The sequence below is a fragment of the Meles meles genome, chromosome Y, assembly GCF_922984935.1.
Source record: "Meles meles chromosome Y, mMelMel3.1 paternal haplotype, whole genome shotgun sequence".
NCBI lineage: Eukaryota > Metazoa > Chordata > Mammalia > Carnivora > Mustelidae > Meles > Meles meles.
Genome location: NC_060088.1, coordinates 10,064,860 through 10,088,487, shown reverse-complemented (window position 1 = coordinate 10,088,487; position 23,628 = coordinate 10,064,860). Strand labels below are relative to the sequence as shown.

The 23,628-nt window shown below is 64.1% G+C and overlaps 2 protein-coding genes across 2 annotated transcripts; both read left to right on the top strand.

Moving 5' to 3' along the window:
• Positions 1–6,913: 6,913 nt before the first annotated feature.
• Positions 6,914–10,601, top strand: LOC123935932 (testis-specific Y-encoded protein 1-like). The gene is made up of 6 exons (XM_045996781.1): positions 6,914–7,027; positions 7,558–8,373; positions 9,728–9,805; positions 9,967–10,078; positions 10,280–10,425; positions 10,530–10,601. The coding sequence occupies exons 1-6, from the start codon at positions 6,914–6,916 to the stop codon at positions 10,599–10,601; spliced, it is 1,338 nt and encodes a 445-aa protein (XP_045852737.1).
• Positions 10,602–19,523: 8,922 nt separating this feature from the next.
• LOC123935931 (testis-specific Y-encoded protein 1-like) lies at positions 19,524–23,210 on the top strand. The gene is made up of 6 exons (XM_045996780.1): positions 19,524–19,637; positions 20,168–20,983; positions 22,337–22,414; positions 22,576–22,687; positions 22,889–23,034; positions 23,139–23,210. The coding sequence occupies exons 1-6, from the start codon at positions 19,524–19,526 to the stop codon at positions 23,208–23,210; spliced, it is 1,338 nt and encodes a 445-aa protein (XP_045852736.1).
• Positions 23,211–23,628: the final 418 nt, after the last annotated feature.

Sequence of the window (23,628 nt, the reverse complement as noted above, 5' to 3'; positions counted from 1 at the left end):
TTCTTGGGTGTGTGTTTACATGAGCAGGACTGTGTCTTGGTGTGGCCGGCTGTCATGCCCGGGAGCAGAGACCGTGTGTTTGTTGCGTATGCCTGTGCTTCGAAGCACCCAGGCACGTGCGCACGCGTGCACGCAGAATTCCGCAGGCCAGCGTGAGGTGAGTCGTGGGTATGTTGTGTGCACGCATTTTCAGGCACCGCTGGGTGTGTGACCCTGCAGGGCTACACCTGTATGGCTGTGGGCCAGAGACCTTGCATGTGAGGGTGTAGTGTGCATATCCTTGTGTGCCCACAGATTGCTGTTGGGTGTGGTGGGCTTGCCGGCCCAGGGCTTACTGTGGTGTTCTGTGTGTATCTGTGCTGTAGGTGTCGCCACCCCTGCATGCCTCTGTGTTGGAGACTCTGTGTGTGTGTGCGTGTGCGTGCGTGTGTGTGTGTCTGTCTGTCTGTGTGTCTCCGGGGCCTTCTTTGTGCACCGTTGTGCTGGAGCGCTGCCGTGAGTGTTGTGGGTGCATGTTTCCATGTGCACTTCCGTGTCCAGTTGCGGGGCTGAGGGTGCATGACTCTGTGACAGAGCTAGGATGTGTGCAGGGGTGCCCGTGCAGGGCTTGTGTGCGTGTGTGTGTGAGTGTGTGCGTGCTCAGATGGGTCACGGTCCGTTGTGTATGCCTGTGGGCTCGAGGCCGTGGATGTGGTCTCGGGTATGTGTGTTAGTGTTTGGGGGCACACACGTGTACGGTGTTGATGGTGAGGCCACCTGTGTTTGCCTGTGCCGGACCCTGTGTGAATTGGGTGTGTTCCGTGCGTGTTTTTGCGAGCACTTATGGGGCTGCATGGAAGGAACGGTGTGCATACCCCAGGTCCAACTGCACGAGTGTGTATGTAGTGTGTACAGTGGGTTCGCATGAGGGTGTGTGTGTGTGTGTGTGTGTGTGTGTCTGTGTACGCGTGTTTTTCCTAGGATGCAGAACCAGGCTTTTGCTTACATTCTTCCCTCTCCTTCGGGGCACGTGTGTGTGTGTGTGAGTGTGCATGCTCAGGTGTGTTGGGGTCAGTTGTGTCTGCCGGTCGGCCAGAGGCCGTGCATATGGTCTGTCGTGTGTGTGAGTATGAGTCACCTGAGTCACCCTGGTCACACGTGTGGATCTTTATTTGGCGTGGGACCACACGTGTATGCCTGTGCCAGACATCTTGTGGGAGTGCTGTGGCGCGTGTGAGTGTGTTGACAAGAGCACCAGTGTGTCTCCATTCAGGGGCTGGTGTACAGGCCGGAGTTCAATAGAGACACGTGTGTCTTTAGTGTATTCGGGGGGTTTGCATGAGCACGAGTGTCTGTGTGTGTCTGTGTGTGTGAATGGAGCGTGCTGGGGTGTGTTTGCATGTACGCGTGTGCGCCGTGTGTGTGTGAGATCTCCATGCCATTGGAACTGAGGTGACGTGGGCGTGGGTGTGGCACGTGCATGTGTTGGCACGGACACGTGTGTGTTGCAGTTCCTCTGTGTTTAGAAGAATAGTGTGTGGATCTGTGTGGCCCCATTCACGCCAGGGTGTCAGCCTCTGTGTGCGTGCGTGCGTGTGTGCCCATTTGCCATCTCCATGCCTTTGATTCAGAGATCAGGTGTGGGTGGGTGTAGCATGTGCCTGATTTGCAGGAGGACGTCGGTGTCTCGCGTCTGTCCGTGGTTAGAATAGCATGTGAGTGTGATTGTGTGTGGACTCATGCACCTCTGGGTGCCCGGAGTTTGCCTCTGCTGCGTGTGTGTGTGCACGAGTGTACACTTGGGCCATGTCCATGCCTTTGTTTCGGAGAGCGTGTGTGGGAATGCGTAGCCACCTGATGTGTGCCCAGTGACCGTGTGTCTGTGTCTGCGTATCTGTCCCACCCACGGAGGTTCAGGCTGCTGAGATGCATATGCGGGAGCATCGCCGTTGAGCAGAGGCAGGAGAAGCTTCACGGGCAGCGACGTGATCAGCCTGGGTCCTCGTCGCAGGGAAAACCTGAAGTCTGGTGCCGGGGCGAAACACGGGTCCGATGGAGGCCCCCAGGGAAAAACACTGAAATGTCGAAGGCCGATGTCACCCGTGGTCCTGGGCGTTACCGTGGGTACGTGCGTGCGAGCTCTTCTTCGCGGCAAGGGGCAGGTGGGGTGCCTGAGCTCATGGGCTCATGAGGTCGGTGCTTACGATTCTGCCTGGGAATCCCCATGCCGAGGAGGGGATGGGCCCGTATGCTGGCCCAGAGGGCCGAGTCACACAAGCTCTGGGACGGCATCCCAGCGGGCGGAGGTCCTTCCCCTGGGGATGGTGGTGCTGGGCAGGGAGAGGAGATGAGCGAAAGGCCGGCTAACGGGGCTGCTGTCTTCCCTGCGGTAATGACAGAGGTCAAGGAGAGGGGGGAAGGACGAGCCAGGGCCAAAGACGCCCCGTGTCCAGGTTCGGTGGATGGCGGGGACAGTTCTGCGGAGTGCTCCCCGTGGATGTCCTCAGACACATCCACTGCACACAGCACGGTGGGACTGCAGATTCATTAGTCCGTCGAACCCCAGAGCCCGTGCTCGCTACTGGTCTAGCAAGGGGCCGGGCTCTTGCTGACACAGTCACCCTCTGCACCTCCGAACCAATGTGACGGAGTGGGGACCGGGCCCCGAGGGGGGACTGTTGGAGTGGGGACGGCGGAGGGGCGAACGTAGGAACGACGACACTCTCCTTCTGGCCCAGGAGGCTGGAGGGAGTATAAAGTGCCGGGAAAGGTGCGCTCGCAGCACAAGCGCGCGCATACACACGCACACAGAGGCACACCATCGGGTGAAGCACCCCACCCCCTGCCACGGACTCTGTAGCCACTCACATGCACTGACACATACACTCGGCCGCAAAACCAGGCGACCCCCCCACGCCCAAACACACACACACACACACACACACACACACACCGTGATTCGGTCACTCTCACGTCCTGACAGGCACACACTCCCCCTGCCAGGCACACACCCGCCACACACTCACGTGTCCAGAGGCACCCTCATACGGAGCAACCCACGCTGCCCCATGATCCCCAGTTCCCTGCTTCCCTAGGTCCTTGGCTTGGGATCCCCCAGATGGGCAACAGAGGAGAGGGCGGGGTATTGCTGAAGCCAGACCCAGGACACCCACCCGTGTGCGGTCCGTCCCACGCGGACCCTGAGGCTCACATGCCCCCTTCTCCACGGTCTGCAGGCAAGCGCCCAAGGCCCCCTACCCGCTGACGCTCTACCCTCTGCCCTCTATGCCCCCCAAAGGGAAATGCCCTCAAAGGCACACCTCGTCCTCACCAACACCCCAGGGAGCATGAACCCCTGCCGAAGGGCTGAGCGCGCGCAGGCTGCTTTGACCGTGTTGGGCGCCGTGCCTCTTCGGAGCTTCAGCCTTTTGTGCGTAGGCCCGTGGATAGACCTACGGCGTGCAGAGTACCTGCTACGAGCCTCAGCTGGGAGGTGGTGACGTGAGGCCCTGGGTCACTCCGCCCCCGAGCGGGTGTCTACTCGGCTGAGACGCCTCTGCCTAGGGACGCCCGCAGAGGTTCCAGTCTGCGGCCAGGACAGTGGGGGAGAGGTGAGCGTCTGCGCAGCAGGCAGGCGCTCCGTTTCCCCAGCTAGAGTGGCTCCAAGGGCAGCAGCCGCGAGGGTGAGGTTCCAGAGGATCCTTTCTGCCCTTCAGCAGGCCCACCCCTCCTCCCAACATTTGGTAGGAGAACCTTTCCTGCGGCAGCGGCTCCTTCCAAAAGGCGGGATTGGCGGCCAAACTTCACGGATGCTTCCTGTCCCTTGCTTGCACCGTGCAGTGTGAAACGCCTGTTCCGTGTCCGGCTGTGGAGTGGATGATCTGTATGGCCCAGCCCTGCCCCTTGCGGGGCGGGTGGAGGTGCCCGAGACTCCAGCAGGGCAGGCTCGCCGCTCTAGCGGCGTTGGGGAGGCCGATCTTCTGGGCATCTTGGTCTGGAAATGCCCGAGTATCCTTGGCTCGCTCCCGCATTGCTGCCACCAGGCCCTGCTTGTGCTCGGCAGCTGCAGGTGCCATACGTGCTGGTACTTCACTGAGCCGCGGGAGCGGGACAGCTCCCGTGGAGAGCATGGTCTTAAGGGGTCCTCAGGCTGGGCCATTTCAGGGACCGCAGCGTATTCCTCTACGCCTGCGGCGCTGGGTAGGCTGTTGCCAAGGAGGTGAGGCCTAGGCGAGAGGAGGGCACAGGGTCGCCCACTGCCAAGCATCTGCCACCTGGGCTCTGGGCACTGGGCTGACGTGGAAGCCTGGCCTGGCCCCTCTCCCGGCCTGGCCGTGCCGGGAGAGAAGGGTGAGGCCGTGGAGGGCGGATCCTGCCCGACGTCAGGGAGCCCCACACGTTAGCAGTGCATGCAGCGTGAGGGAGTCAGGGCCAGGGTCCCCACCCCTAACACAGAGAGCCAGGACGGCTAAGGACAAAACCGCCCTAGCCTCCCGGTTTACCACCTAGACTGGAGCCCCGGGGTATCCTGTCTCGCAGGCTCTGCAGGGCTGACTTTTGCCTCAGAAGCTGAATCAAAGCCACTCACCATGAATCATCGGGCCCTGTCCCAGGCTGAGGCAGAGAGTCTCCCGATACCAGCCCATCAGTCCCACGGACGTGGTGGACAGGGCACGATCAAATCCCTGGCTGGCAACACCTTCACAGCGAATCCACAGGGGCCTCACTCTCAAGGTCCTTCAAAGAGCTGACAAATCCCCCGAAATCTGCATGGGAACACGGCAGCCCTCCGGGGAGACTGGTGCTCTCGCACAGTCAACTCTGCCCCGCTGCCCGGCACTCTCTGGGGCGGGGGGGCGGGGGGGGGAGCGGGGGGCGGCGGGTGGGGGTGTGTCCCGGCCGCTTCCTTCCTCGAAGCGGCATGGCCAAGACCACGGGCGCTAAGGCTCTGGAGCATGTGCTTCTGTCCCCGGCGGCTCCGGACTTGTCTTGTTCCTGTACGCGTCTGCTTGTCTCGGCCCAGGGAGGATCGTGCGCGTCCCTCTTTGCCCGTGTCTGTCGTGCTTCCTGAGCGTGGCGTGGCGTGGCGTGTCTTGGTCTGGGTCTGCCTGGGCCGTCTCGTCTCTGATCTCGCATCCCTGCCCGAGCCCACAGAGGCACAGCTGGGCCTGCATAATGGCCTTTGGCCCTGGTGAGCCTCTGCCCTGCCACAGGCGCCAGGCTGTTGGCCCGACTTGTGTTTGGATGCATTTCTATCGCTGAGACAATCTGCCCGTGAACTGGACCCCGTGGTTTTCAACTTGGAGTCAGAGGAGGATGGGGCTGCCTCAGTAATCTAGGGGAGCCCCGAGGAGTCCTTGGCTGCCAGGGCCGTAAGGGATGCGCTGACGCATCCTTGGGAACAGGGGAAGAGCCCCGCACCTACTGCCGGTCAGCGAGGGGTAGGGATCTCAGTGGCCCGGCCTCGGTCATGAGGTCACTCATCTGCCTCACTCCTCCCACTTGCAAATGCTCTGTGGCTTTGGGACTCAAAGGCCAGTCACCTGCACGCAGCGTAGACGTGGCCAGCTTTTTAAAAGGCCGCCCGTGCTGCTGTCGCCCACATCTTCCTCCAGGGCCGTGAAGCCAGCCTCCTTACTGACCGGGGCCGCCTGGCGTCCACGATGGCAGTGCCTGGGTTCTGGGTACGCCCTGCCTGCCTGTTTCCACCCTCTCTTCCTCCCGGACTTTCTCATCGGCTGTCTGATCCATGCTTTCGGGAAACATGACTGCGGACCTCGTTGACACCACGGGATGGAGCTGTGCTCAGCCCACCTTTGGCTTCCCCACACGGGGGTGGTCCCTTGCGCGTAGGCAATGTGTCCTTTGGGCCTGGAGGCCTTGCAGTGTATGAACTGAGCTGGGGGCCGACCAGTCCCTCCCGCCCGGCCTCCGCCCTTCCTCGCTCCGTCCCCGAGTCTGCCTCCCCAACCCTGCCCGCGCCTGTCCCTCCCGCCCCGGTCCCTCTCCTCCCCTCTCCCCGTCCTTCCCGTTCCCCCTCGCTCCCCCTCGCTGCTGCTTCTCCTTCTGGGCTTCTCTGCGTCTCCTCCTAGTCTCCCCACGTCCCCCCTCTCCCTGTCACCACCCCAGCCTTCCCCCATCTCCAAGGCTGTGCTGTTTGTAGTGCAGTATTGCCACAGGGCCCTCCGCGAGTGTTCTGGGTACGGTTGCATGTGCTAGGTCAGTTTGGATTCATTGCACCAGTAACTCCAACGTCTGCACTGTTTCAGGGGCCGGCTCGGGAAATTTGCCTTCTCCCCTCGGACGGACAGGCCTCTTTCTCCCTGCAGGCGCCCCTCTGTGCGCTGACAGGGCGAGTTTGCGAGAGAGACACTTGGGCCCACCAAACACCCTGCCCGTAACCTCGAGGCAGCTCCTCCTGCTTCTTTCCGCTCAAACTCCCCCAGGACAAACCCACCATTCCTTTTCAATGAGGCCCTCCCACGATGCAACCGCGACAACGCTGGCAGCCTTGCCGTCCCCCACGGGGACTTCCTCACACCTCCGGGGGCACCCGTCCTATCCGCCCGCTGACCCCCTCCCCACCCCCCCACACACACCCTGGAGCGACCCCACAGGAGGGCAAGGACCTGGTGAGTACCAGAGAAAGGGCACATGTGCCGTCAAGGCTCACTTGGCCATCCCCTCCCCGGCTGGCACTCCACTCAGCCACGGACACACACTAAGGGAGAAGTTGGAGCAGAGTGGGAAGGAAGACTCAGAGAGCCCCCGCATCAAAGTCAGGCGTCGGAAGAGGACGCAAGGAGCAAAAGAGAGCCAGACAGAAAACGGAAAGGGGTCGCGCAGAGCAAAGTAGCCGGGGCGCGCGTTTTACCCGTGGCTGGGTCCGAGAAAGAGGCAGTTTCTCTTTGGACTAAGCGTCTGGCCCCTTGGCATGCCGCCGGGGCCCAGTCCCGGAGCTCACTGGGGCCGGCCTAGCAGCTCTGTACGCACCCTGGTGGCCAGGCACCTGGGCCCCCTTGCGAAGAAATTTCAGGGGAAGTACTCGGTGTGCAGTTTCCTTCTCTTAAGGACAGCTGGGGCAGGGGTGGGGCGGCGGGGGTTGGGGTCGGGAGGCCGATGGTCCCTGCGCCCAGCCCCTTGGGGGCGCCCCGGCTTCCCCCCCACCCCCCCACCCCCGGGCAGGTCAAGGGGAAATCCAGGTGACAGCGACGCGGCCGCCCTTGGAGCACCAGCCGCTGACCCCAGGGCTTTCCCCCACTTGCGCTAAGAGGTGCGCGGGAGGCTTTCGGGCGGCGCGCAGGCACTGGATTCAGCCGCTGGGTTTCAATTCCTGGTGCCAGCCGAGGGGTCCCAGGCGGACGGGTGAGAAAGGGACCGTGGGTCTGTGATGCCAGGGCACTCGCGGGAAAGGCCTGAGCGGTGTCTCTGAAGAAAACGTTTGGGGTCGCGAGGCGCGCAGGCCACAGTGGAGGACGGCCACTGGCGGGCTCCCTGGCTGGCTCTTGCGCGCGCAAGGGAAAGGCTGGTGGTGGCCACGCCCCCTGGCCTATCACTGGTTGGACCCGGAGCTCCCAGCGTTCTGCGCGGGGCTCAGAGTCTCCATCCAGCCCAGGCCGCAGGCGTGGCCGCCCAGGCCCCCCCACGCCCGCCCCTGTGCCGGCGCCGGCGGCCCCCGCCCCCCACCGCCACGCCGGGCGCTTTGCGCACGCGGGCTTCAGGCCGGCGCACTCTGATAGGCGGCTGCTGCCCACCGCCCTTCCCGGGCGCGGGAGCTGCACCTGCCGGCCCCGCCTCCATTGCCTTCCCTCCGCAGCTGCCTGGGCTCAGGGCCGCGGCCACATGGAGAGTGAGTCGAGGTCCGCGGAAGGCGGGGCTGCCCCAGAATCCGGGAGCACCTTGGTCCCAGACGGGGGCGGTGAGGAGGCGGCGGCCCTCAGGGAGACCGGCTCCTGCGGGCACGCGGGGGCGCTTCTGGCCCCAGAGGCTGCGGGGGTGGTGGCAGAGGCTGTGCGGGAAGCTGAGGCCCAGCAGGGCACAGAGGAGGCCGGCGCGGGGGAGGAGTTGGTGCTGCTGGTGGAGGACGTCATGGCGGTGGTGGAGGTGGTGGCGGTGGAAGACGAGGTGCTGGCGGTGGAAGACGAGGAGGTGGCGCCAGCACCGCCGGTCGAGGAGCCCAAGGAGCTGCCGCAGGCGGAGCCGGTGCCGCGGGCCGACACAGCCGGCGCCCCACTGGCCGCGCTGGAGGTGGTTCAGGAAGCGCTCCGCTCCGTGGACGCCCAAGCCACCAGGGCCTACATGCGGCTGAAGCGCAGGGTGCATCAGAAGCGGAGCTGTCACCTGGCGCGAAGAAGGGCCATCATCCAGGCCATCCCTGGCTTCTGGGCACACGCCGTATCCTTCCTCCTGCTGGCTGGGTTTTGGCAGCTGTGGAGGAGAGTGGGAGCAGGGCGGCAGGGAGCAGGGCCACAGCCAGGGGCAGGAGAGCTGCGGGGATGGGCCCGGCTCCGGCAACCATGGGCCCCACCCACCTCCAGCCGTAGGGACACCCCCAGCAGTGGGCCCACCCCCCAGCAGTGGCCCCAGCCTTGTACTGCGCAGCATAGCGGGCCAGGGTCCAGCAGCGGGTGGTCCCCGGCCAGGTGGGTGGGGGCGGGGGTGGGGGGGGGGTGTGGGCGTTGTGGGGGAAAGGCAAGGGCTGAGACCTGTGCTGTCCTCCCTGAGCAGAAGCCGCGGGCCAGTGCTTTGGGGCCGCAGCACCCCAACACGCCTCTGCGGTCCCGGAACCCGTGTCAACTCTCTCGATTCCTAGCGAAGCCCAGTCACACTTGTCTCAGAGCAGATGTCGGAAGGAAAGGGTTTGGGGGGTACCTGGGGCAGATGGAGAGGCTGCCCACTTCATTCCCTGTCCTTCGAAACCCGTATTGTTCCCGTTCCCGAGTTGACGGCAGACCCAGGGTTGTGTGCGCTTGCACCCACTGAGAGTCAGTCAGCAGGCTGCCAGGCTTCAGCGGACCCCAGGACCCGGGACACGGTGCAGCGGGTGCTACGCACTCGGCCTCCCCAGGCCCTCCTGGGCAGGCCGAGGCCCCCGGCCCAGCTGCTCACAGACACGGTTCCTCCCTTCCTGCCTCAGCCTCTCCATGTCCCCCACCCTGTCTCTCTGTCTCTCTGCTCCCTGCCCACCCTCTGTGTCTCTTCGTCGGGACTTGGGTGTCCCTCTCTCCCCTCCTTCCCGCCGGGTCCTCCGACCCTCTCTCGCTGACGCTGCCGGGCTCTTGCTTGGGACCCTGGGTGTGCAGCCATGCTGCAAGTGAGCGGAAGAGCCCCCTTGTGGCACAGGAGGTCCCGCAAGGGCCCCGGGCTTCAGGTGAGCAGCCAAGCCAACAGGGCCGTGAGAGGGGGGACCGAGCACATCCAGACAGCCAAGGAGGTGACTGACTGCCTCCTGGCACAGCCGACCACGGGCACGGGCCAGAGGGACGTAGGAAGGGAGAGCAGGCAGGCTCTTGGTCTTGCCCTGCGGGGCCCCGTCAGCCTCAGCCCTGTTGATCCTCGAAGGCCGGCGACGCCCCAGCGCAGAGCACGGGTGATGACGGGGCACGCGCTGAGGAGGTTGGGAGGGAGGCAGTGCCTGCTGTTTCCGCACACGCCGCATCGGGTCCCTGGCTCTGCGTCGGGAAGGGCCGGGTCGCCCCTGCTTCTCTTTCCGGACCACTGGACCTGGAGGCTCCTTGACCCAAGGCAGATCCTGAATCACCCCCAGATATCAGCCGTGAAAGGTGACCAGGACCCAGACATGCTCAGCTACTTGACCGATTTAGAGGTTCGCCCCGGAGACTGAGGCCGGCGGCCGTGCCTTGGGAGTGGGGTGTGAGCCCGAGGGGGTGCGGCCGAGTTGCTCGGAGCCGCGGTCAGTCAGTCACTCAGGCCAGCCAGGGGACACGTCCCCCTCCCCCTCCCCCTCCTCTGTCTCTGCCGGGGCAGGTGGAGGAACTGGGTCGTCCCAAGTACCGCTGCAGGTTGATGTTTTACTTTGGGAGCAACCCCTACTTCCGGAACGATGTGATCGTTAAGGAGTATCACCTTAGCATTGCCGGTAGGAGTGGGCTTGAGCTTCGGGGGAGCTGGCGGAGGGCCGCCGGGCACGCGGGCCCGGGAGCGGGAAGGGAGGAGGACGGGGGACTCGCGGCGGGCGAGGGGTTTGGCACCGGAGCGGGAGAGCTTGTAGGTTGAGAGGCGAGAGCGGGCGTGGGTCCTAGGCCATGGAGAGCCTCCCTTAAGTTTCCTCGCCCTGCAGGATATAGGGCCACTCGGTGCACTCCAGTCCAGTGGTTCTGGGATTATGAACGTGGAGCTGCCAGCCGCAGGCGAGACACCAGCAGCCTGAACTTCTTCAACTGGTTGTGTGACCCCCGCTGCCCGGGGTCCGACAGGATCGCCGAGGTGAGGCCCCTGCAGCCTGGGTCAGCAACGGTGATGCTGGAGTCCCGGCTGCTGGGGAACGGGCCGGGGGCCCCGTGCTCAACTGGCCTTTTGTCCCCTACCAGGTCATCGTCGAGGACCTGTGGCCCAATCCCTTGCAGTACTACCCGAGGCAGGAAGGCAGCCTGTGGGGATGAGCGGAGCGGAGCGGAGGGCCTGTCGGTGAGGAGCCCGGAGGGCTGGGTCCTGAACTGTGTGTGGAGGGTGCCGGGGACAGTCAGTTGAGTGGCGGAGAAACTGGAGGCTCGGAGGAGCCTGGGCCCACGGAGCAGGTGGCAGGGTGGGAAGTGAGCCCGCGGGAACTCAGAGCACCCACACGGGGCGGAGGATGTGTCTAGTCCGGCAGCTTCACGCCCCCTAGGCCGTCCGCCGGGAAATCCCTGGTCCATCGGGCGAAGCAGGGCTTCTCCACCCCACTTTCCTGAACTGTCTCCCACGGCTGGCGGCCCCTCGCTCGGTCCTGCTGCCACGCATTCCGTTGGGGATGGCCTGCCTGTTTTTGGGAGTCGGGCTCCTTGTCCCATCCCACTCTTGGGCCACGGTTCCCTGACTGCCCTCCACGTTCCTGAGCACCGCCTGTCCTCCCACAGCCATACGGACGTCCTCGGAAAAGGTCCTAGGCCGTCTGCAGGAAGGTCGTGGCGCCCTCGCGGAGGAGGAACAGGCGTCTCCCAAGGACAAGGCCTGCTCTCAACGTCACCTTGGCAATCAGTGGCATCATCCATTTTCACAAAGGGCTAAGACTTTTGTGTGGTTTCTCCTGTTTCTCCGTGTGTGTTAGTGTGAGAGAGATGCGTGTGTCTATGTGTCGGAGCATGGCAGATGGGTGGACGTGGACACCACAGAGCATCCCCGTTTGACCACCCAGAAGTATTTGATGAGGCCTCCCCCGTTGAGAGACATGGCGCCTACGGGGTGCTCTGCCTGCACGCGATAGAGACCGGGAAAAGGTTCAGCAGGGCAGCTCTAGAGAGCATCCTGCCCATAGCTGCAGGGACAGGGGGAAGGGCCATAAACAAGTTCCAGAGCACTTTGTGCCCATGTGTCGGTTGGTATCGGGGGCACAGGAGGTGGCCACGAGGAAATCAGCCTCTTGGGATCCTCCAGCCCCGATCCTGTTGGATCCCATGGGTGGGGGTGATGTAGAGCATGGGGGCAGGGCCCGGCAGGGCTTGGCGTGCGGAGAGAAACCCCCCCTCCCTAGGCGGGACCTGGCAGAGGATGGGAAGAGGCAGAGCTCTCTCGGTGAAGTCTTGTTCTTCAGAGCAGGGCACACAGGAGGGGCAAGGTCCTCCCAAGAGGGGCCCTCGTGGCCCCAACGCTCTAAGTGCCATCCTATTCCCATCGCTTGGAGAGCTTTCCCAAGTTGCTCTGCTCCTGGAAGTGTGCCCTGCATTGCTGAGATGCGACGTCATGCATGCTTCTGGTCACGTCACGTCCCGCGCCAAAACCAAGGGTCCCGGGAGGACCAAGCAGGAGGCGGTCACTCGCGATCCCTGGGGACCTCACCCCCCCCCACCCCGGCAGGTACCACCACCCACCGCGGGGGACTTTCCACGGATGTGTGAGGGAACGCAGGGGCGCTCCATGCCATGGGCTGTGTGACATCGTGGGTGTGCTGTGTGTGAGGGAGCAGCGGTGGGCGGGTCCGCGTGCGTGTGTGTGTGTGTGTGTGTGTGTGCGTGTGCAAGCACGTGTGGCCGCCTGAGCATTCCTCGGAGCGGCGGGCCGTGTGTGTGTATGATCCCGCACTTGCGTGTGTGGACTTGTGCGTCCTCTTTGGCTCCCCTGTGTGCAGGACAGCATGTGTGCTTCGGTGCTGCGTGTGTGCGTTTCGTGTGCGCGTGTGTGGCAAGTGTGTATGCCTGCATTCCGGAGACAGTGTGTGCTTTTGTGTCTGTGTGTTTGCACACCCATGGGAGAGTGTGCGGCAAGGCCTCGTGTGGCTGCATGCACATCGGGGTCGTCTGTGTTCTCGTGTGCTGCGTGTGCATGTCGGCATGGGCACACTTGTGCCTCTGAGTGTGGCCACGTGTGCGTGCCTCGTGGGTGTGTAGGCTTCAGTGCACGCATGTGAGGGTTTGTGGGGAGCGTGCACGTGTGTGTGCTGGACGCCGTGTGTGTAGGTGTCTGTTTCTTGGGTGTGTGTTTACATGAGCAGGACTGTGTCTTGGTGTGGCCGGCTGTCATGCCCGGGAGCAGAGACCGTGTGTTTGTTGCGTATGCCTGTGCTTCGAAGCACCCAGGCACGTGCGCACGCGTGCACGCAGAATTCCGCAGGCCAGCGTGAGGTGAGTCGTGGGTATGTTGTGTGCACGCATTTTCAGGCACCGCTGGGTGTGTGACCCTGCAGGGCTACACCTGTATGGCTGTGGGCCAGAGACCTTGCATGTGAGGGTGTAGTGTGCATATCCTTGTGTGCCCACAGATTGCTGTTGGGTGTGGTGGGCTTGCCGGCCCAGGGCTTACTGTGGTGTTCTGTGTGTATCTGTGCTGTAGGTGTCGCCACCCCTGCATGCCTCTGTGTTGGAGACTCTGTGTGTGTGTGCGTGTGCGTGCGTGTGTGTGTGTCTGTCTGTCTGTCTGTGTGTCTCCGGGGCCTTCTTTGTGCACCGTTGTGCTGGAGCGCTGCCGTGAGTGTTGTGGGTGCATGTTTCCATGTGCACTTCCGTGTCCAGTTGCGGGGCTGAGGGTGCATGACTCTGTGACAGAGCTAGGATGTGTGCAGGGGTGCCCGTGCAGGGCTTGTGTGCGTGTGTGTGTGAGTGTGTGCGTGCTCAGATGGGTCACGGTCCGTTGTGTATGCCTGTGGGCTCGAGGCCGTGGATGTGGTCTCGGGTATGTGTGTTAGTGTTTGGGGGCACACACGTGTACGGTGTTGATGGTGAGGCCACCTGTGTTTGCCTGTGCCGGACCCTGTGTGAATTGGGTGTGTTCCGTGCGTGTTTTTGCGAGCACTTATGGGGCTGCATGGAAGGAACGGTGTGCATACCCCAGGTCCAACTGCACGAGTGTGTATGTAGTGTGTACAGTGGGTTCGCATGAGGGTGTGTGTGTGTGTGTGTGTGTGTGTGTGTGTGTCTGTGTACGCGTGTTTTTCCTAGGATGCAGAACCAGGCTTTTGCTTACATTCTTCCCTCTCCTTCGGGGCACGTGTGTGTGTGTGTGAGTGTGCATGCTCAGGTGTGTTGGGGTCAGTTGTGTCTGCCGGTCGGCCAGAGGCCGTGCATATGGTCTGTCGTGTGTGTGAGTATGAGTCACCTGAGTCACCCTGGTCACACGTGTGGATCTTTATTTGGCGTGGGACCACACGTGTATGCCTGTGCCAGACATCTTGTGGGAGTGCTGTGGCGCGTGTGAGTGTGTTGACAAGAGCACCAGTGTGTCTCCATTCAGGGGCTGGTGTACAGGCCGGAGTTCAATAGAGACACGTGTGTCTTTAGTGTATTCGGGGGGTTTGCATGAGCACGAGTGTCTGTGTGTGTCTGTGTGTGTGAATGGAGCGTGCTGGGGTGTGTTTGCATGTACGCGTGTGCGCCGTGTGTGTGTGAGATCTCCATGCCATTGGAACTGAGGTGACGTGGGCGTGGGTGTGGCACGTGCATGTGTTGGCACGGACACGTGTGTGTTGCAGTTCCTCTGTGTTTAGAAGAATAGTGTGTGGATCTGTGTGGCCCCATTCACGCCAGGGTGTCAGCCTCTGTGTGCGTGCGTGCGTGTGTGCCCATTTGCCATCTCCATGCCTTTGATTCAGAGATCAGGTGTGGGTGGGTGTAGCATGTGCCTGATTTGCAGGAGGACGTCGGTGTCTCGCGTCTGTCCGTGGTTAGAATAGCATGTGAGTGTGATTGTGTGTGGACTCATGCACCTCTGGGTGCCCGGAGTTTGCCTCTGCTGCGTGTGTGTGTGCACGAGTGTACACTTGGGCCATGTCCATGCCTTTGTTTCGGAGAGCGTGTGTGGGAATGCGTAGCCACCTGATGTGTGCCCAGTGACCGTGTGTCTGTGTCTGCGTATCTGTCCCACCCACGGAGGTTCAGGCTGCTGAGATGCATATGCGGGAGCATCGCCGTTGAGCAGAGGCAGGAGAAGCTTCACGGGCAGCGACGTGATCAGCCTGGGTCCTCGTCGCAGGGAAAACCTGAAGTCTGGTGCCGGGGCGAAACACGGGTCCGATGGAGGCCCCCAGGGAAAAACACTGAAATGTCGAAGGCCGATGTCACCCGTGGTCCTGGGCGTTACCGTGGGTACGTGCGTGCGAGCTCTTCTTCGCGGCAAGGGGCAGGTGGGGTGCCTGAGCTCATGGGCTCATGAGGTCGGTGCTTACGATTCTGCCTGGGAATCCCCATGCCGAGGAGGGGATGGGCCCGTATGCTGGCCCAGAGGGCCGAGTCACACAAGCTCTGGGACGGCATCCCAGCGGGCGGAGGTCCTTCCCCTGGGGATGGTGGTGCTGGGCAGGGAGAGGAGATGAGCGAAAGGCCGGCTAACGGGGCTGCTGTCTTCCCTGCGGTAATGACAGAGGTCAAGGAGAGGGGGGAAGGACGAGCCAGGGCCAAAGACGCCCCGTGTCCAGGTTCGGTGGATGGCGGGGACAGTTCTGCGGAGTGCTCCCCGTGGATGTCCTCAGACACATCCACTGCACACAGCACGGTGGGACTGCAGATTCATTAGTCCGTCGAACCCCAGAGCCCGTGCTCGCTACTGGTCTAGCAAGGGGCCGGGCTCTTGCTGACACAGTCACCCTCTGCACCTCCGAACCAATGTGACGGAGTGGGGACCGGGCCCCGAGGGGGGACTGTTGGAGTGGGGACGGCGGAGGGGCGAACGTAGGAACGACGACACTCTCCTTCTGGCCCAGGAGGCTGGAGGGAGTATAAAGTGCCGGGAAAGGTGCGCTCGCAGCACAAGCCCGCGCATACACACGCACACAGAGGCACACCATCGGGTGAAGCACCCCACCCCCTGCCACGGACTCTGTAGCCACTCACATGCACTGACACATACACTCGGCCGCAAAACCAGGCGACCCCCCCACGCCCAAACACACACACACACACACACACACACACACACACCGTGATTCGGTCACTCTCACGTCCTGACAGGCACACACTCCCCCTGCCAGGCACACACCCGCCACACACTCACGTGTCCAGAGGCACCCTCATACGGAGCAACCCACGCTGCCCCATGATCCCCAGTTCCCTGCTTCCCTAGGTCCTTGGCTTGGGATCCCCCAGATGGGCAACAGAGGAGAGGGCGGGGTATTGCTGAAGCCAGACCCAGGACACCCACCCGTGTGCGGTCCGTCCCACGCGGACCCTGAGGCTCACATGCCCCCTTCTCCACGGTCTGCAGGCAAGCGCCCAAGGCCCCCTACCCGCTGACGCTCTACCCTCTGCCCTCTATGCCCCCCAAAGGGAAATGCCCTCAAAGGCACACCTCGTCCTCACCAACACCCCAGGGAGCATGAACCCCTGCCGAAGGGCTGAGCGCGCGCAGGCTGCTTTGACCGTGTTGGGCGCCGTGCCTCTTCGGAGCTTCAGCCTTTTGTGCGTAGGCCCGTGGATAGACCTACGGCGTGCAGAGTACCTGCTACGAGCCTCAGCTGGGAGGTGGTGACGTGAGGCCCTGGGTCACTCCGCCCCCGAGCGGGTGTCTACTCGGCTGAGACGCCTCTGCCTAGGGACGCCCGCAGAGGTTCCAGTCTGCGGCCAGGACAGTGGGGGAGAGGTGAGCGTCTGCGCAGCAGGCAGGCGCTCCGTTTCCCCAGCTAGAGTGGCTCCAAGGGCAGCAGCCGCGAGGGTGAGGTTCCAGAGGATCCTTTCTGCCCTTCAGCAGGCCCACCCCTCCTCCCAACATTTGGTAGGAGAACCTTTCCTGCGGCAGCGGCTCCTTCCAAAAGGCGGGATTGGCGGCCAAACTTCACGGATGCTTCCTGTCCCTTGCTTGCACCGTGCAGTGTGAAACGCCTGTTCCGTGTCCGGCTGTGGAGTGGATGATCTGTATGGCCCAGCCCTGCCCCTTGCGGGGCGGGTGGAGGTGCCCGAGACTCCAGCAGGGCAGGCTCGCCGCTCTAGCGGCGTTGGGGAGGCCGATCTTCTGGGCATCTTGGTCTGGAAATGCCCGAGTATCCTTGGCTCGCTCCCGCATTGCTGCCACCAGGCCCTGCTTGTGCTCGGCAGCTGCAGGTGCCATACGTGCTGGTACTTCACTGAGCCGCGGGAGCGGGACAGCTCCCGTGGAGAGCATGGTCTTAAGGGGTCCTCAGGCTGGGCCATTTCAGGGACCGCAGCGTATTCCTCTACGCCTGCGGCGCTGGGTAGGCTGTTGCCAAGGAGGTGAGGCCTAGGCGAGAGGAGGGCACAGGGTCGCCCACTGCCAAGCATCTGCCACCTGGGCTCTGGGCACTGGGCTGACGTGGAAGCCTGGCCTGGCCCCTCTCCCGGCCTGGCCGTGCCGGGAGAGAAGGGTGAGGCCGTGGAGGGCGGATCCTGCCCGACGTCAGAGAGCCCCACACGTTAGCAGTGCATGCAGCGTGAGGGAGTCAGGGCCAGGGTCCCCACCCCTAACACAGAGAGCCAGGACGGCTAAGGACAAAACCGCCCTAGCCTCCCGGTTTACCACCTAGACTGGAGCCCCGGGGTATCCTGTCTCGCAGGCTCTGCAGGGCTGACTTTTGCCTCAGAAGCTGAATCAAAGCCACTCACCATGAATCATCGGGCCCTGTCCCAGGCTGAGGCAGAGAGTCTCCCGATACCAGCCCATCAGTCCCACGGACGTGGTGGACAGGGCACGATCAAATCCCTGGCTGGCAACACCTTCACAGCGAATCCACAGGGGCCTCACTCTCAAGGTCCTTCAAAGAGCTGACAAATCCCCCGAAATCTGCATGGGAACACGGCAGCCCTCCGGGGAGATTGGTGCTCTCGCACAGTCAACTCTGCCCCGCTGCCCGGCACTCTCTGGGGCGGGGGGGCGGGGGGGGGAGCGGGGGGCGGCGGGTGGGGGTGTGTCCCGGCCGCTTCCTTCCTCGAAGCGGCATGGCCAAGACCACGGGCGCTAAGGCTCTGGAGCATGTGCTTCTGTCCCCGGCGGCTCCGGACTTGTCTTGTTCCTGTACGCGTCTGCTTGTCTCGGCCCAGGGAGGATCGTGCGCGTCCCTCTTTGCCCGTGTCTGTCGTGCTTCCTGAGCGTGGCGTGGCGTGGCGTGTCTTGGTCTGGGTCTGCCTGGGCCGTCACGTCTCTGATCTCGCATCCCTGCCCGAGCCCACAGAGGCACAGCTGGGCCTGCATAATGGCCTTTGGCCCTGGTGAGCCTCTGCCCTGCCACAGGCGCCAGGCTGTTGGCCCGACTTGTGTTTGGATGCATTTCTATCGCTGAGACAATCTGCCCGTGAACTGGACCCCGTGGTTTTCAACTTGGAGTCAGAGGAGGATGGGGCTGCCTCAGTAATCTAGGGGAGCCCCGAGGAGTCCTTGGCTGCCAGGGCCGTAAGGGATGCGCTGACGCATCCTTGGGAACAGGGGAAGAGCCCCGCACCTACTGCCGGTCAGCGAGGGGTAGGGATCTTAGTGGCCCGGCCTCGGTCATGAGGTCACTCATCTGCCTCACTCCTCCCACTTGCAAATGCTCTGTGGCTTTGGGACTCAAAGGCCAGTCACCTGCACGCAGCGTAGACGTGGCCAGCTTTTTAAAAGGCCGCCCGTGCTGCTGTCGCCCACATCTTCCTCCAGGGCCGTGAAGCCAGCCTCCTTACTGACCGGGGCCGCCTGGCGTCCACGATGGCAGTGCCTGGGTTCTGGGTACGCCCTGCCTGCCTGTTTCCACCCTCTCTTCCTCCCGGACTTCCTCATCGGCTGTCTGATCCATGCTTTCGGGAAACATGACTGCGGACCTCGTTGACACCACGGGATGGAGCTGTGCTCAGCCCACCTTTGGCTTCCCCACACGGGGGTGGTCCCTTGCGCGTAGGCAATGTGTCCTTTGGGCCTGGAGGCCTTGCAGTGTATGAACTGAGCTGGGGGCCGACCAGTCCCTCCCGCCCGGCCTCCGCCCTTCCTCGCTCCGTCCCCGAGTCTGCCTCCCCAACCCTGCCCGCGCCTGTCCCTCCCGCCCCGGTCCCTCTCCTCCCCTCTCCCCGTCCTTCCCGTTCCCCCTCGCTCCCCCTCGCTGCTGCTTCTCCTTCTGGGCTTCTCTGCGTCTCCTCCTAGTCTCCCCACGTCCCCCCTCTCCCTGTCACCACCCCAGCCTTCCCCCATCTCCAAGGCTGTGCTGTTTGTAGTGCAGTATTGCCACAGGGCCCTCCGCGAGTGTTCTGGGTACGGTTGCATGTGCTAGGTCAGTTTGGATTCATTGCACCAGTAACTCCAACGTCTGCACTGTTTCAGGGGCCGGCTCGGGAAATTTGCCTTCTCCCCTCGGACGGACAGGCCTCTTTCTCCCTGCAGGCGCCCCTCTGTGCGCTGACAGGGCGAGTTTGCGAGAGAGACACTTGGGCCCACCAAACACCCTGCCCGTAACCTCGAGGCAGCTCCTCCTGCTTCTTTCCGCTCAAACTCCCCCAGGACAAACCCACCATTCCTTTTCAATGAGGCCCTCCCACGATGCAACCGCGACAACGCTGGCAGCCTTGCCGTCCCCCACGGGGACTTCCTCACACCTCCGGGGGCACCCGTCCTATCCGCCCGCTGACCCCCTCCCCACCCCCCCACACACACCCTGGAGCGACCCCACAGGAGGGCAAGGACCTGGTGAGTACCAGAGAAAGGGCACATGTGCCGTCAAGGCTCACTTGGCCATCCCCTCCCCGGCTGGCACTCCACTCAGCCACGGACACACACTAAGGGAGAAGTTGGAGCAGAGTGGGAAGGAAGACTCAGAGAGCCCCCGCATCAAAGTCAGGCGTCGGAAGAGGACGCAAGGAGCAAAAGAGAGCCAGACAGAAAACGGAAAGGGGTCGCGCAGAGCAAAGTAGCCGGGGCGCGCGTTTTACCCGTGGCTGGGTCCGAGAAAGAGGCAGTTTCTCTTTGGACTAAGCGTCTGGCCCCTTGGCATGCCGCCGGGGCCCAGTCCCGGAGCTCACTGGGGCCGGCCTAGCAGCTCTGTACGCACCCTGGTGGCCAGGCACCTGGGCCCCCTTGCGAAGAAATTTCAGGGGAAGTACTCGGTGTGCAGTTTCCTTCTCTTAAGGACAGCTGGGGCAGGGGTGGGGCGGCGGGGGTTGGGGTCGGGAGGCCGATGGTCCCTGCGCCCAGCCCCTTGGGGGCGCCCCGGCTTCCCCCCCACCCCCCCACCCCCGGGCAGGTCAAGGGGAAATCCAGGTGACAGCGACGCGGCCGCCCTTGGAGCACCAGCCGCTGACCCCAGGGCTTTCCCCCACTTGCGCTAAGAGGTGCGCGGGAGGCTTTCGGGCGGCGCGCAGGCACTGGATTCAGCCGCTGGGTTTCAATTCCTGGTGCCAGCCGAGGGGTCCCAGGCGGACGGGTGAGAAAGGGACCGTGGGTCTGATATGCCAGGGCACTCGCGGGAAAGGCCTGAGCGGTGTCTCTGAAGAAAACGTTTGGGGTCGCGAGGCGCGCAGGCCACAGTGGAGGACGGCCACTGGCGGGCTCCCTGGCTGGCTCTTGCGCGCGCAAGGGAAAGGCTGGTGGTGGCCACGCCCCCTGGCCTATCACTGGTTGGACCCGGAGCTCCCAGCGTTCTGCGCGGGGCTCAGAGTCTCCATCCAGCCCAGGCCGCAGGCGTGGCCGCCCAGGCCCCCCCACGCCCGCCCCTGTGCCGGCGCCGGCGGCCCCCGCCCCCCACCGCCACGCCGGGCGCTTTGCGCACGCGGGCTTCAGGCCGGCGCACTCTGATAGGCGGCTGCTGCCCACCGCCCTTCCCGGGCGCGGGAGCTGCACCTGCCGGCCCCGCCTCCATTGCCTTCCCTCCGCAGCTGCCTGGGCTCAGGGCCGCGGCCACATGGAGAGTGAGTCGAGGTCCGCGGAAGGCGGGGCTGCCCCAGAATCCGGGAGCACCTTGGTCCCAGACGGGGGCGGTGAGGAGGCGGCGGCCCTCAGGGAGACCGGCTCCTGCGGGCACGCGGGGGCGCTTCTGGCCCCAGAGGCTGCGGGGGTGGTGGCAGAGGCTGTGCGGGAAGCTGAGGCCCAGCAGGGCACAGAGGAGGCCGGCGCGGGGGAGGAGTTGGTGCTGCTGGTGGAGGACGTCATGGCGGTGGTGGAGGTGGTGGCGGTGGAAGACGAGGTGCTGGCGGTGGAAGACGAGGAGGTGGCGCCAGCACCGCCGGTCGAGGAGCCCAAGGAGCTGCCGCAGGCGGAGCCGGTGCCGCGGGCCGACACAGCCGGCGCCCCACTGGCCGCGCTGGAGGTGGTTCAGGAAGCGCTCCGCTCCGTGGACGCCCAAGCCACCAGGGCCTACATGCGGCTGAAGCGCAGGGTGCATCAGAAGCGGAGCTGTCACCTGGCGCGAAGAAGGGCCATCATCCAGGCCATCCCTGGCTTCTGGGCACACGCCGTATCCTTCCTCCTGCTGGCTGGGTTTTGGCAGCTGTGGAGGAGAGTGGGAGCAGGGCGGCAGGGAGCAGGGCCACAGCCAGGGGCAGGAGAGCTGCGGGGATGGGCCCGGCTCCGGCAACCATGGGCCCCACCCACCTCCAGCCGTAGGGACACCCCCAGCAGTGGGCCCACCCCCCAGCAGTGGCCCCAGCCTTGTACTGCGCAGCATAGCGGGCCAGGGTCCAGCAGCGGGTGGTCCCCGGCCAGGTGGGTGGGGGCGGGGGTGGGGGGGGGGTGTGGGCGTTGTGGGGGAAAGGCAAGGGCTGAGACCTGTGCTGTCCTCCCTGAGCAGAAGCCGCGGGCCAGTGCTTTGGGGCCGCAGCACCCCAACACGCCTCTGCGGTCCCGGAACCCGTGTCAACTCTCTCGATTCCTAGCGAAGCCCAGTCACACTTGTCTCAGAGCAGATGTCGGAAGGAAAGGGTTTGGGGGGTACCTGGGGCAGATGGAGAGGCTGCCCACTTCATTCCCTGTCCTTCGAAACCCGTATTGTTCCCGTTCCCGAGTTGACGGCAGACCCAGGGTTGTGTGCGCTTGCACCCACTGAGAGTCAGTCAGCAGGCTGCCAGGCTTCAGCGGACCCCAGGACCCGGGACACGGTGCAGCGGGTGCTACGCACTCGGCCTCCCCAGGCCCTCCTGGGCAGGCCGAGGCCCCCGGCCCAGCTGCTCACAGACACGGTTCCTCCCTTCCTGCCTCAGCCTCTCCATGTCCCCCACCCTGTCTCTCTGTCTCTCTGCTCCCTGCCCACCCTCTGTGTCTCTTCGTCGGGACTTGGGTGTCCCTCTCTCCCCTCCTTCCCGCCGGGTCCTCCGACCCTCTCTCGCTGACGCTGCCGGGCTCTTGCTTGGGACCCTGGGTGTGCAGCCATGCTGCAAGTGAGCGGAAGAGCCCCCTTGTGGCACAGGAGGTCCCGCAAGGGCCCCGGGCTTCAGGTGAGCAGCCAAGCCAACAGGGCCGTGAGAGGGGGACCGAGCACATCCAGACAGCCAAGGAGGTGACTGACTGCCTCCTGGCACAGCCGACCACGGGCACGGGCCAGAGGGACGTAGGAAGGGAGAGCAGGCAGGCTCTTGGTCTTGCCCTGCGGGGCCCCGTCAGCCTCAGCCCTGTTGATCCTCGAAGGCCGGCGACGCCCCAGCGCAGAGCACGGGTGATGACGGGGCACGCGCTGAGGAGGTTGGGAGGGAGGCAGTGCCTGCTGTTTCCGCACACGCCGCATCGGGTCCCTGGCTCTGCGTCGGGAAGGGCCGGGTCGCCCCTGCTTCTCTTTCCGGACCACTGGACCTGGAGGCTCCTTGACCCAAGGCAGATCCTGAATCACCCCCAGATATCAGCCGTGAAAGGTGACCAGGACCCAGACATGCTCAGCTACTTGACCGATTTAGAGGTTCGCCCCGGAGACTGAGGCCGGCGGCCGTGCCTTGGGAGTGGGGTGTGAGCCCGAGGGGGTGCGGCCGAGTTGCTCGGAGCCGCGGTCAGTCAGTCACTCAGGCCAGCCAGGGGACACGTCCCCCTCCCCCTCCCCCTCCTCTGTCTCTGCCGGGGCAGGTGGAGGAACTGGGTCGTCCCAAGTACCGCTGCAGGTTGATGTTTTACTTTGGGAGCAACCCCTACTTCCGGAACGATGTGATCGTTAAGGAGTATCACCTTAGCATTGCCGGTAGGAGTGGGCTTGAGCTTCGGGGGAGCTGGCGGAGGGCCGCCGGGCACGCGGGCCCGGGAGCGGGAAGGGAGGAGGACGGGGGACTCGCGGCGGGCGAGGGGTTTGGCACCGGAGCGGGAGAGCTTGTAGGTTGAGAGGCGAGAGCGGGCGTGGGTCCTAGGCCATGGAGAGCCTCCCTTAAGTTTCCTCGCCCTGCAGGATATAGGGCCACTCGGTGCACTCCAGTCCAGTGGTTCTGGGATTATGAACGTGGAGCTGCCAGCCGCAGGCGAGACACCAGCAGCCTGAACTTCTTCAACTGGTTGTGTGACCCCCGCTGCCCGGGGTCCGACAGGATCGCCGAGGTGAGGCCCCTGCAGCCTGGGTCAGCAACGGTGATGCTGGAGTCCCGGCTGCTGGGGAACGGGCCGGGGGCCCCGTGCTCAACTGGCCTTTTGTCCCCTACCAGGTCATCGTCGAGGACCTGTGGCCCAATCCCTTGCAGTACTACCCGAGGCAGGAAGGCAGCCTGTGGGGATGAGCGGAGCGGAGCGGAGGGCCTGTCGGTGAGGAGCCCGGAGGGCTGGGTCCTGAACTGTGTGTGGAGGGTGCCGGGGACAGTCAGTTGAGTGGCGGAGAAACTGGAGGCTCGGAGGAGCCTGGGCCCACGGAGCAGGTGGCAGGGTGGGAAGTGAGCCCGCGGGAACTCAGAGCACCCACACGGGGCGGAGGATGTGTCTAGTCCGGCAGCTTCACGCCCCCTAGGCCGTCCGCCGGGAAATCCCTGGTCCATCGGGCGAAGCAGGGCTTCTCCACCCCACTTTCCTGAACTGTCTCCCACGGCTGGCGGCCCCTCGCTCGGTCCTGCTGCCACGCATTCCGTTGGGGATGGCCTGCCTGTTTTTGGGAGTCGGGCTCCTTGTCCCATCCCACTCTTGGGCCACGGTTCCCTGACTGCC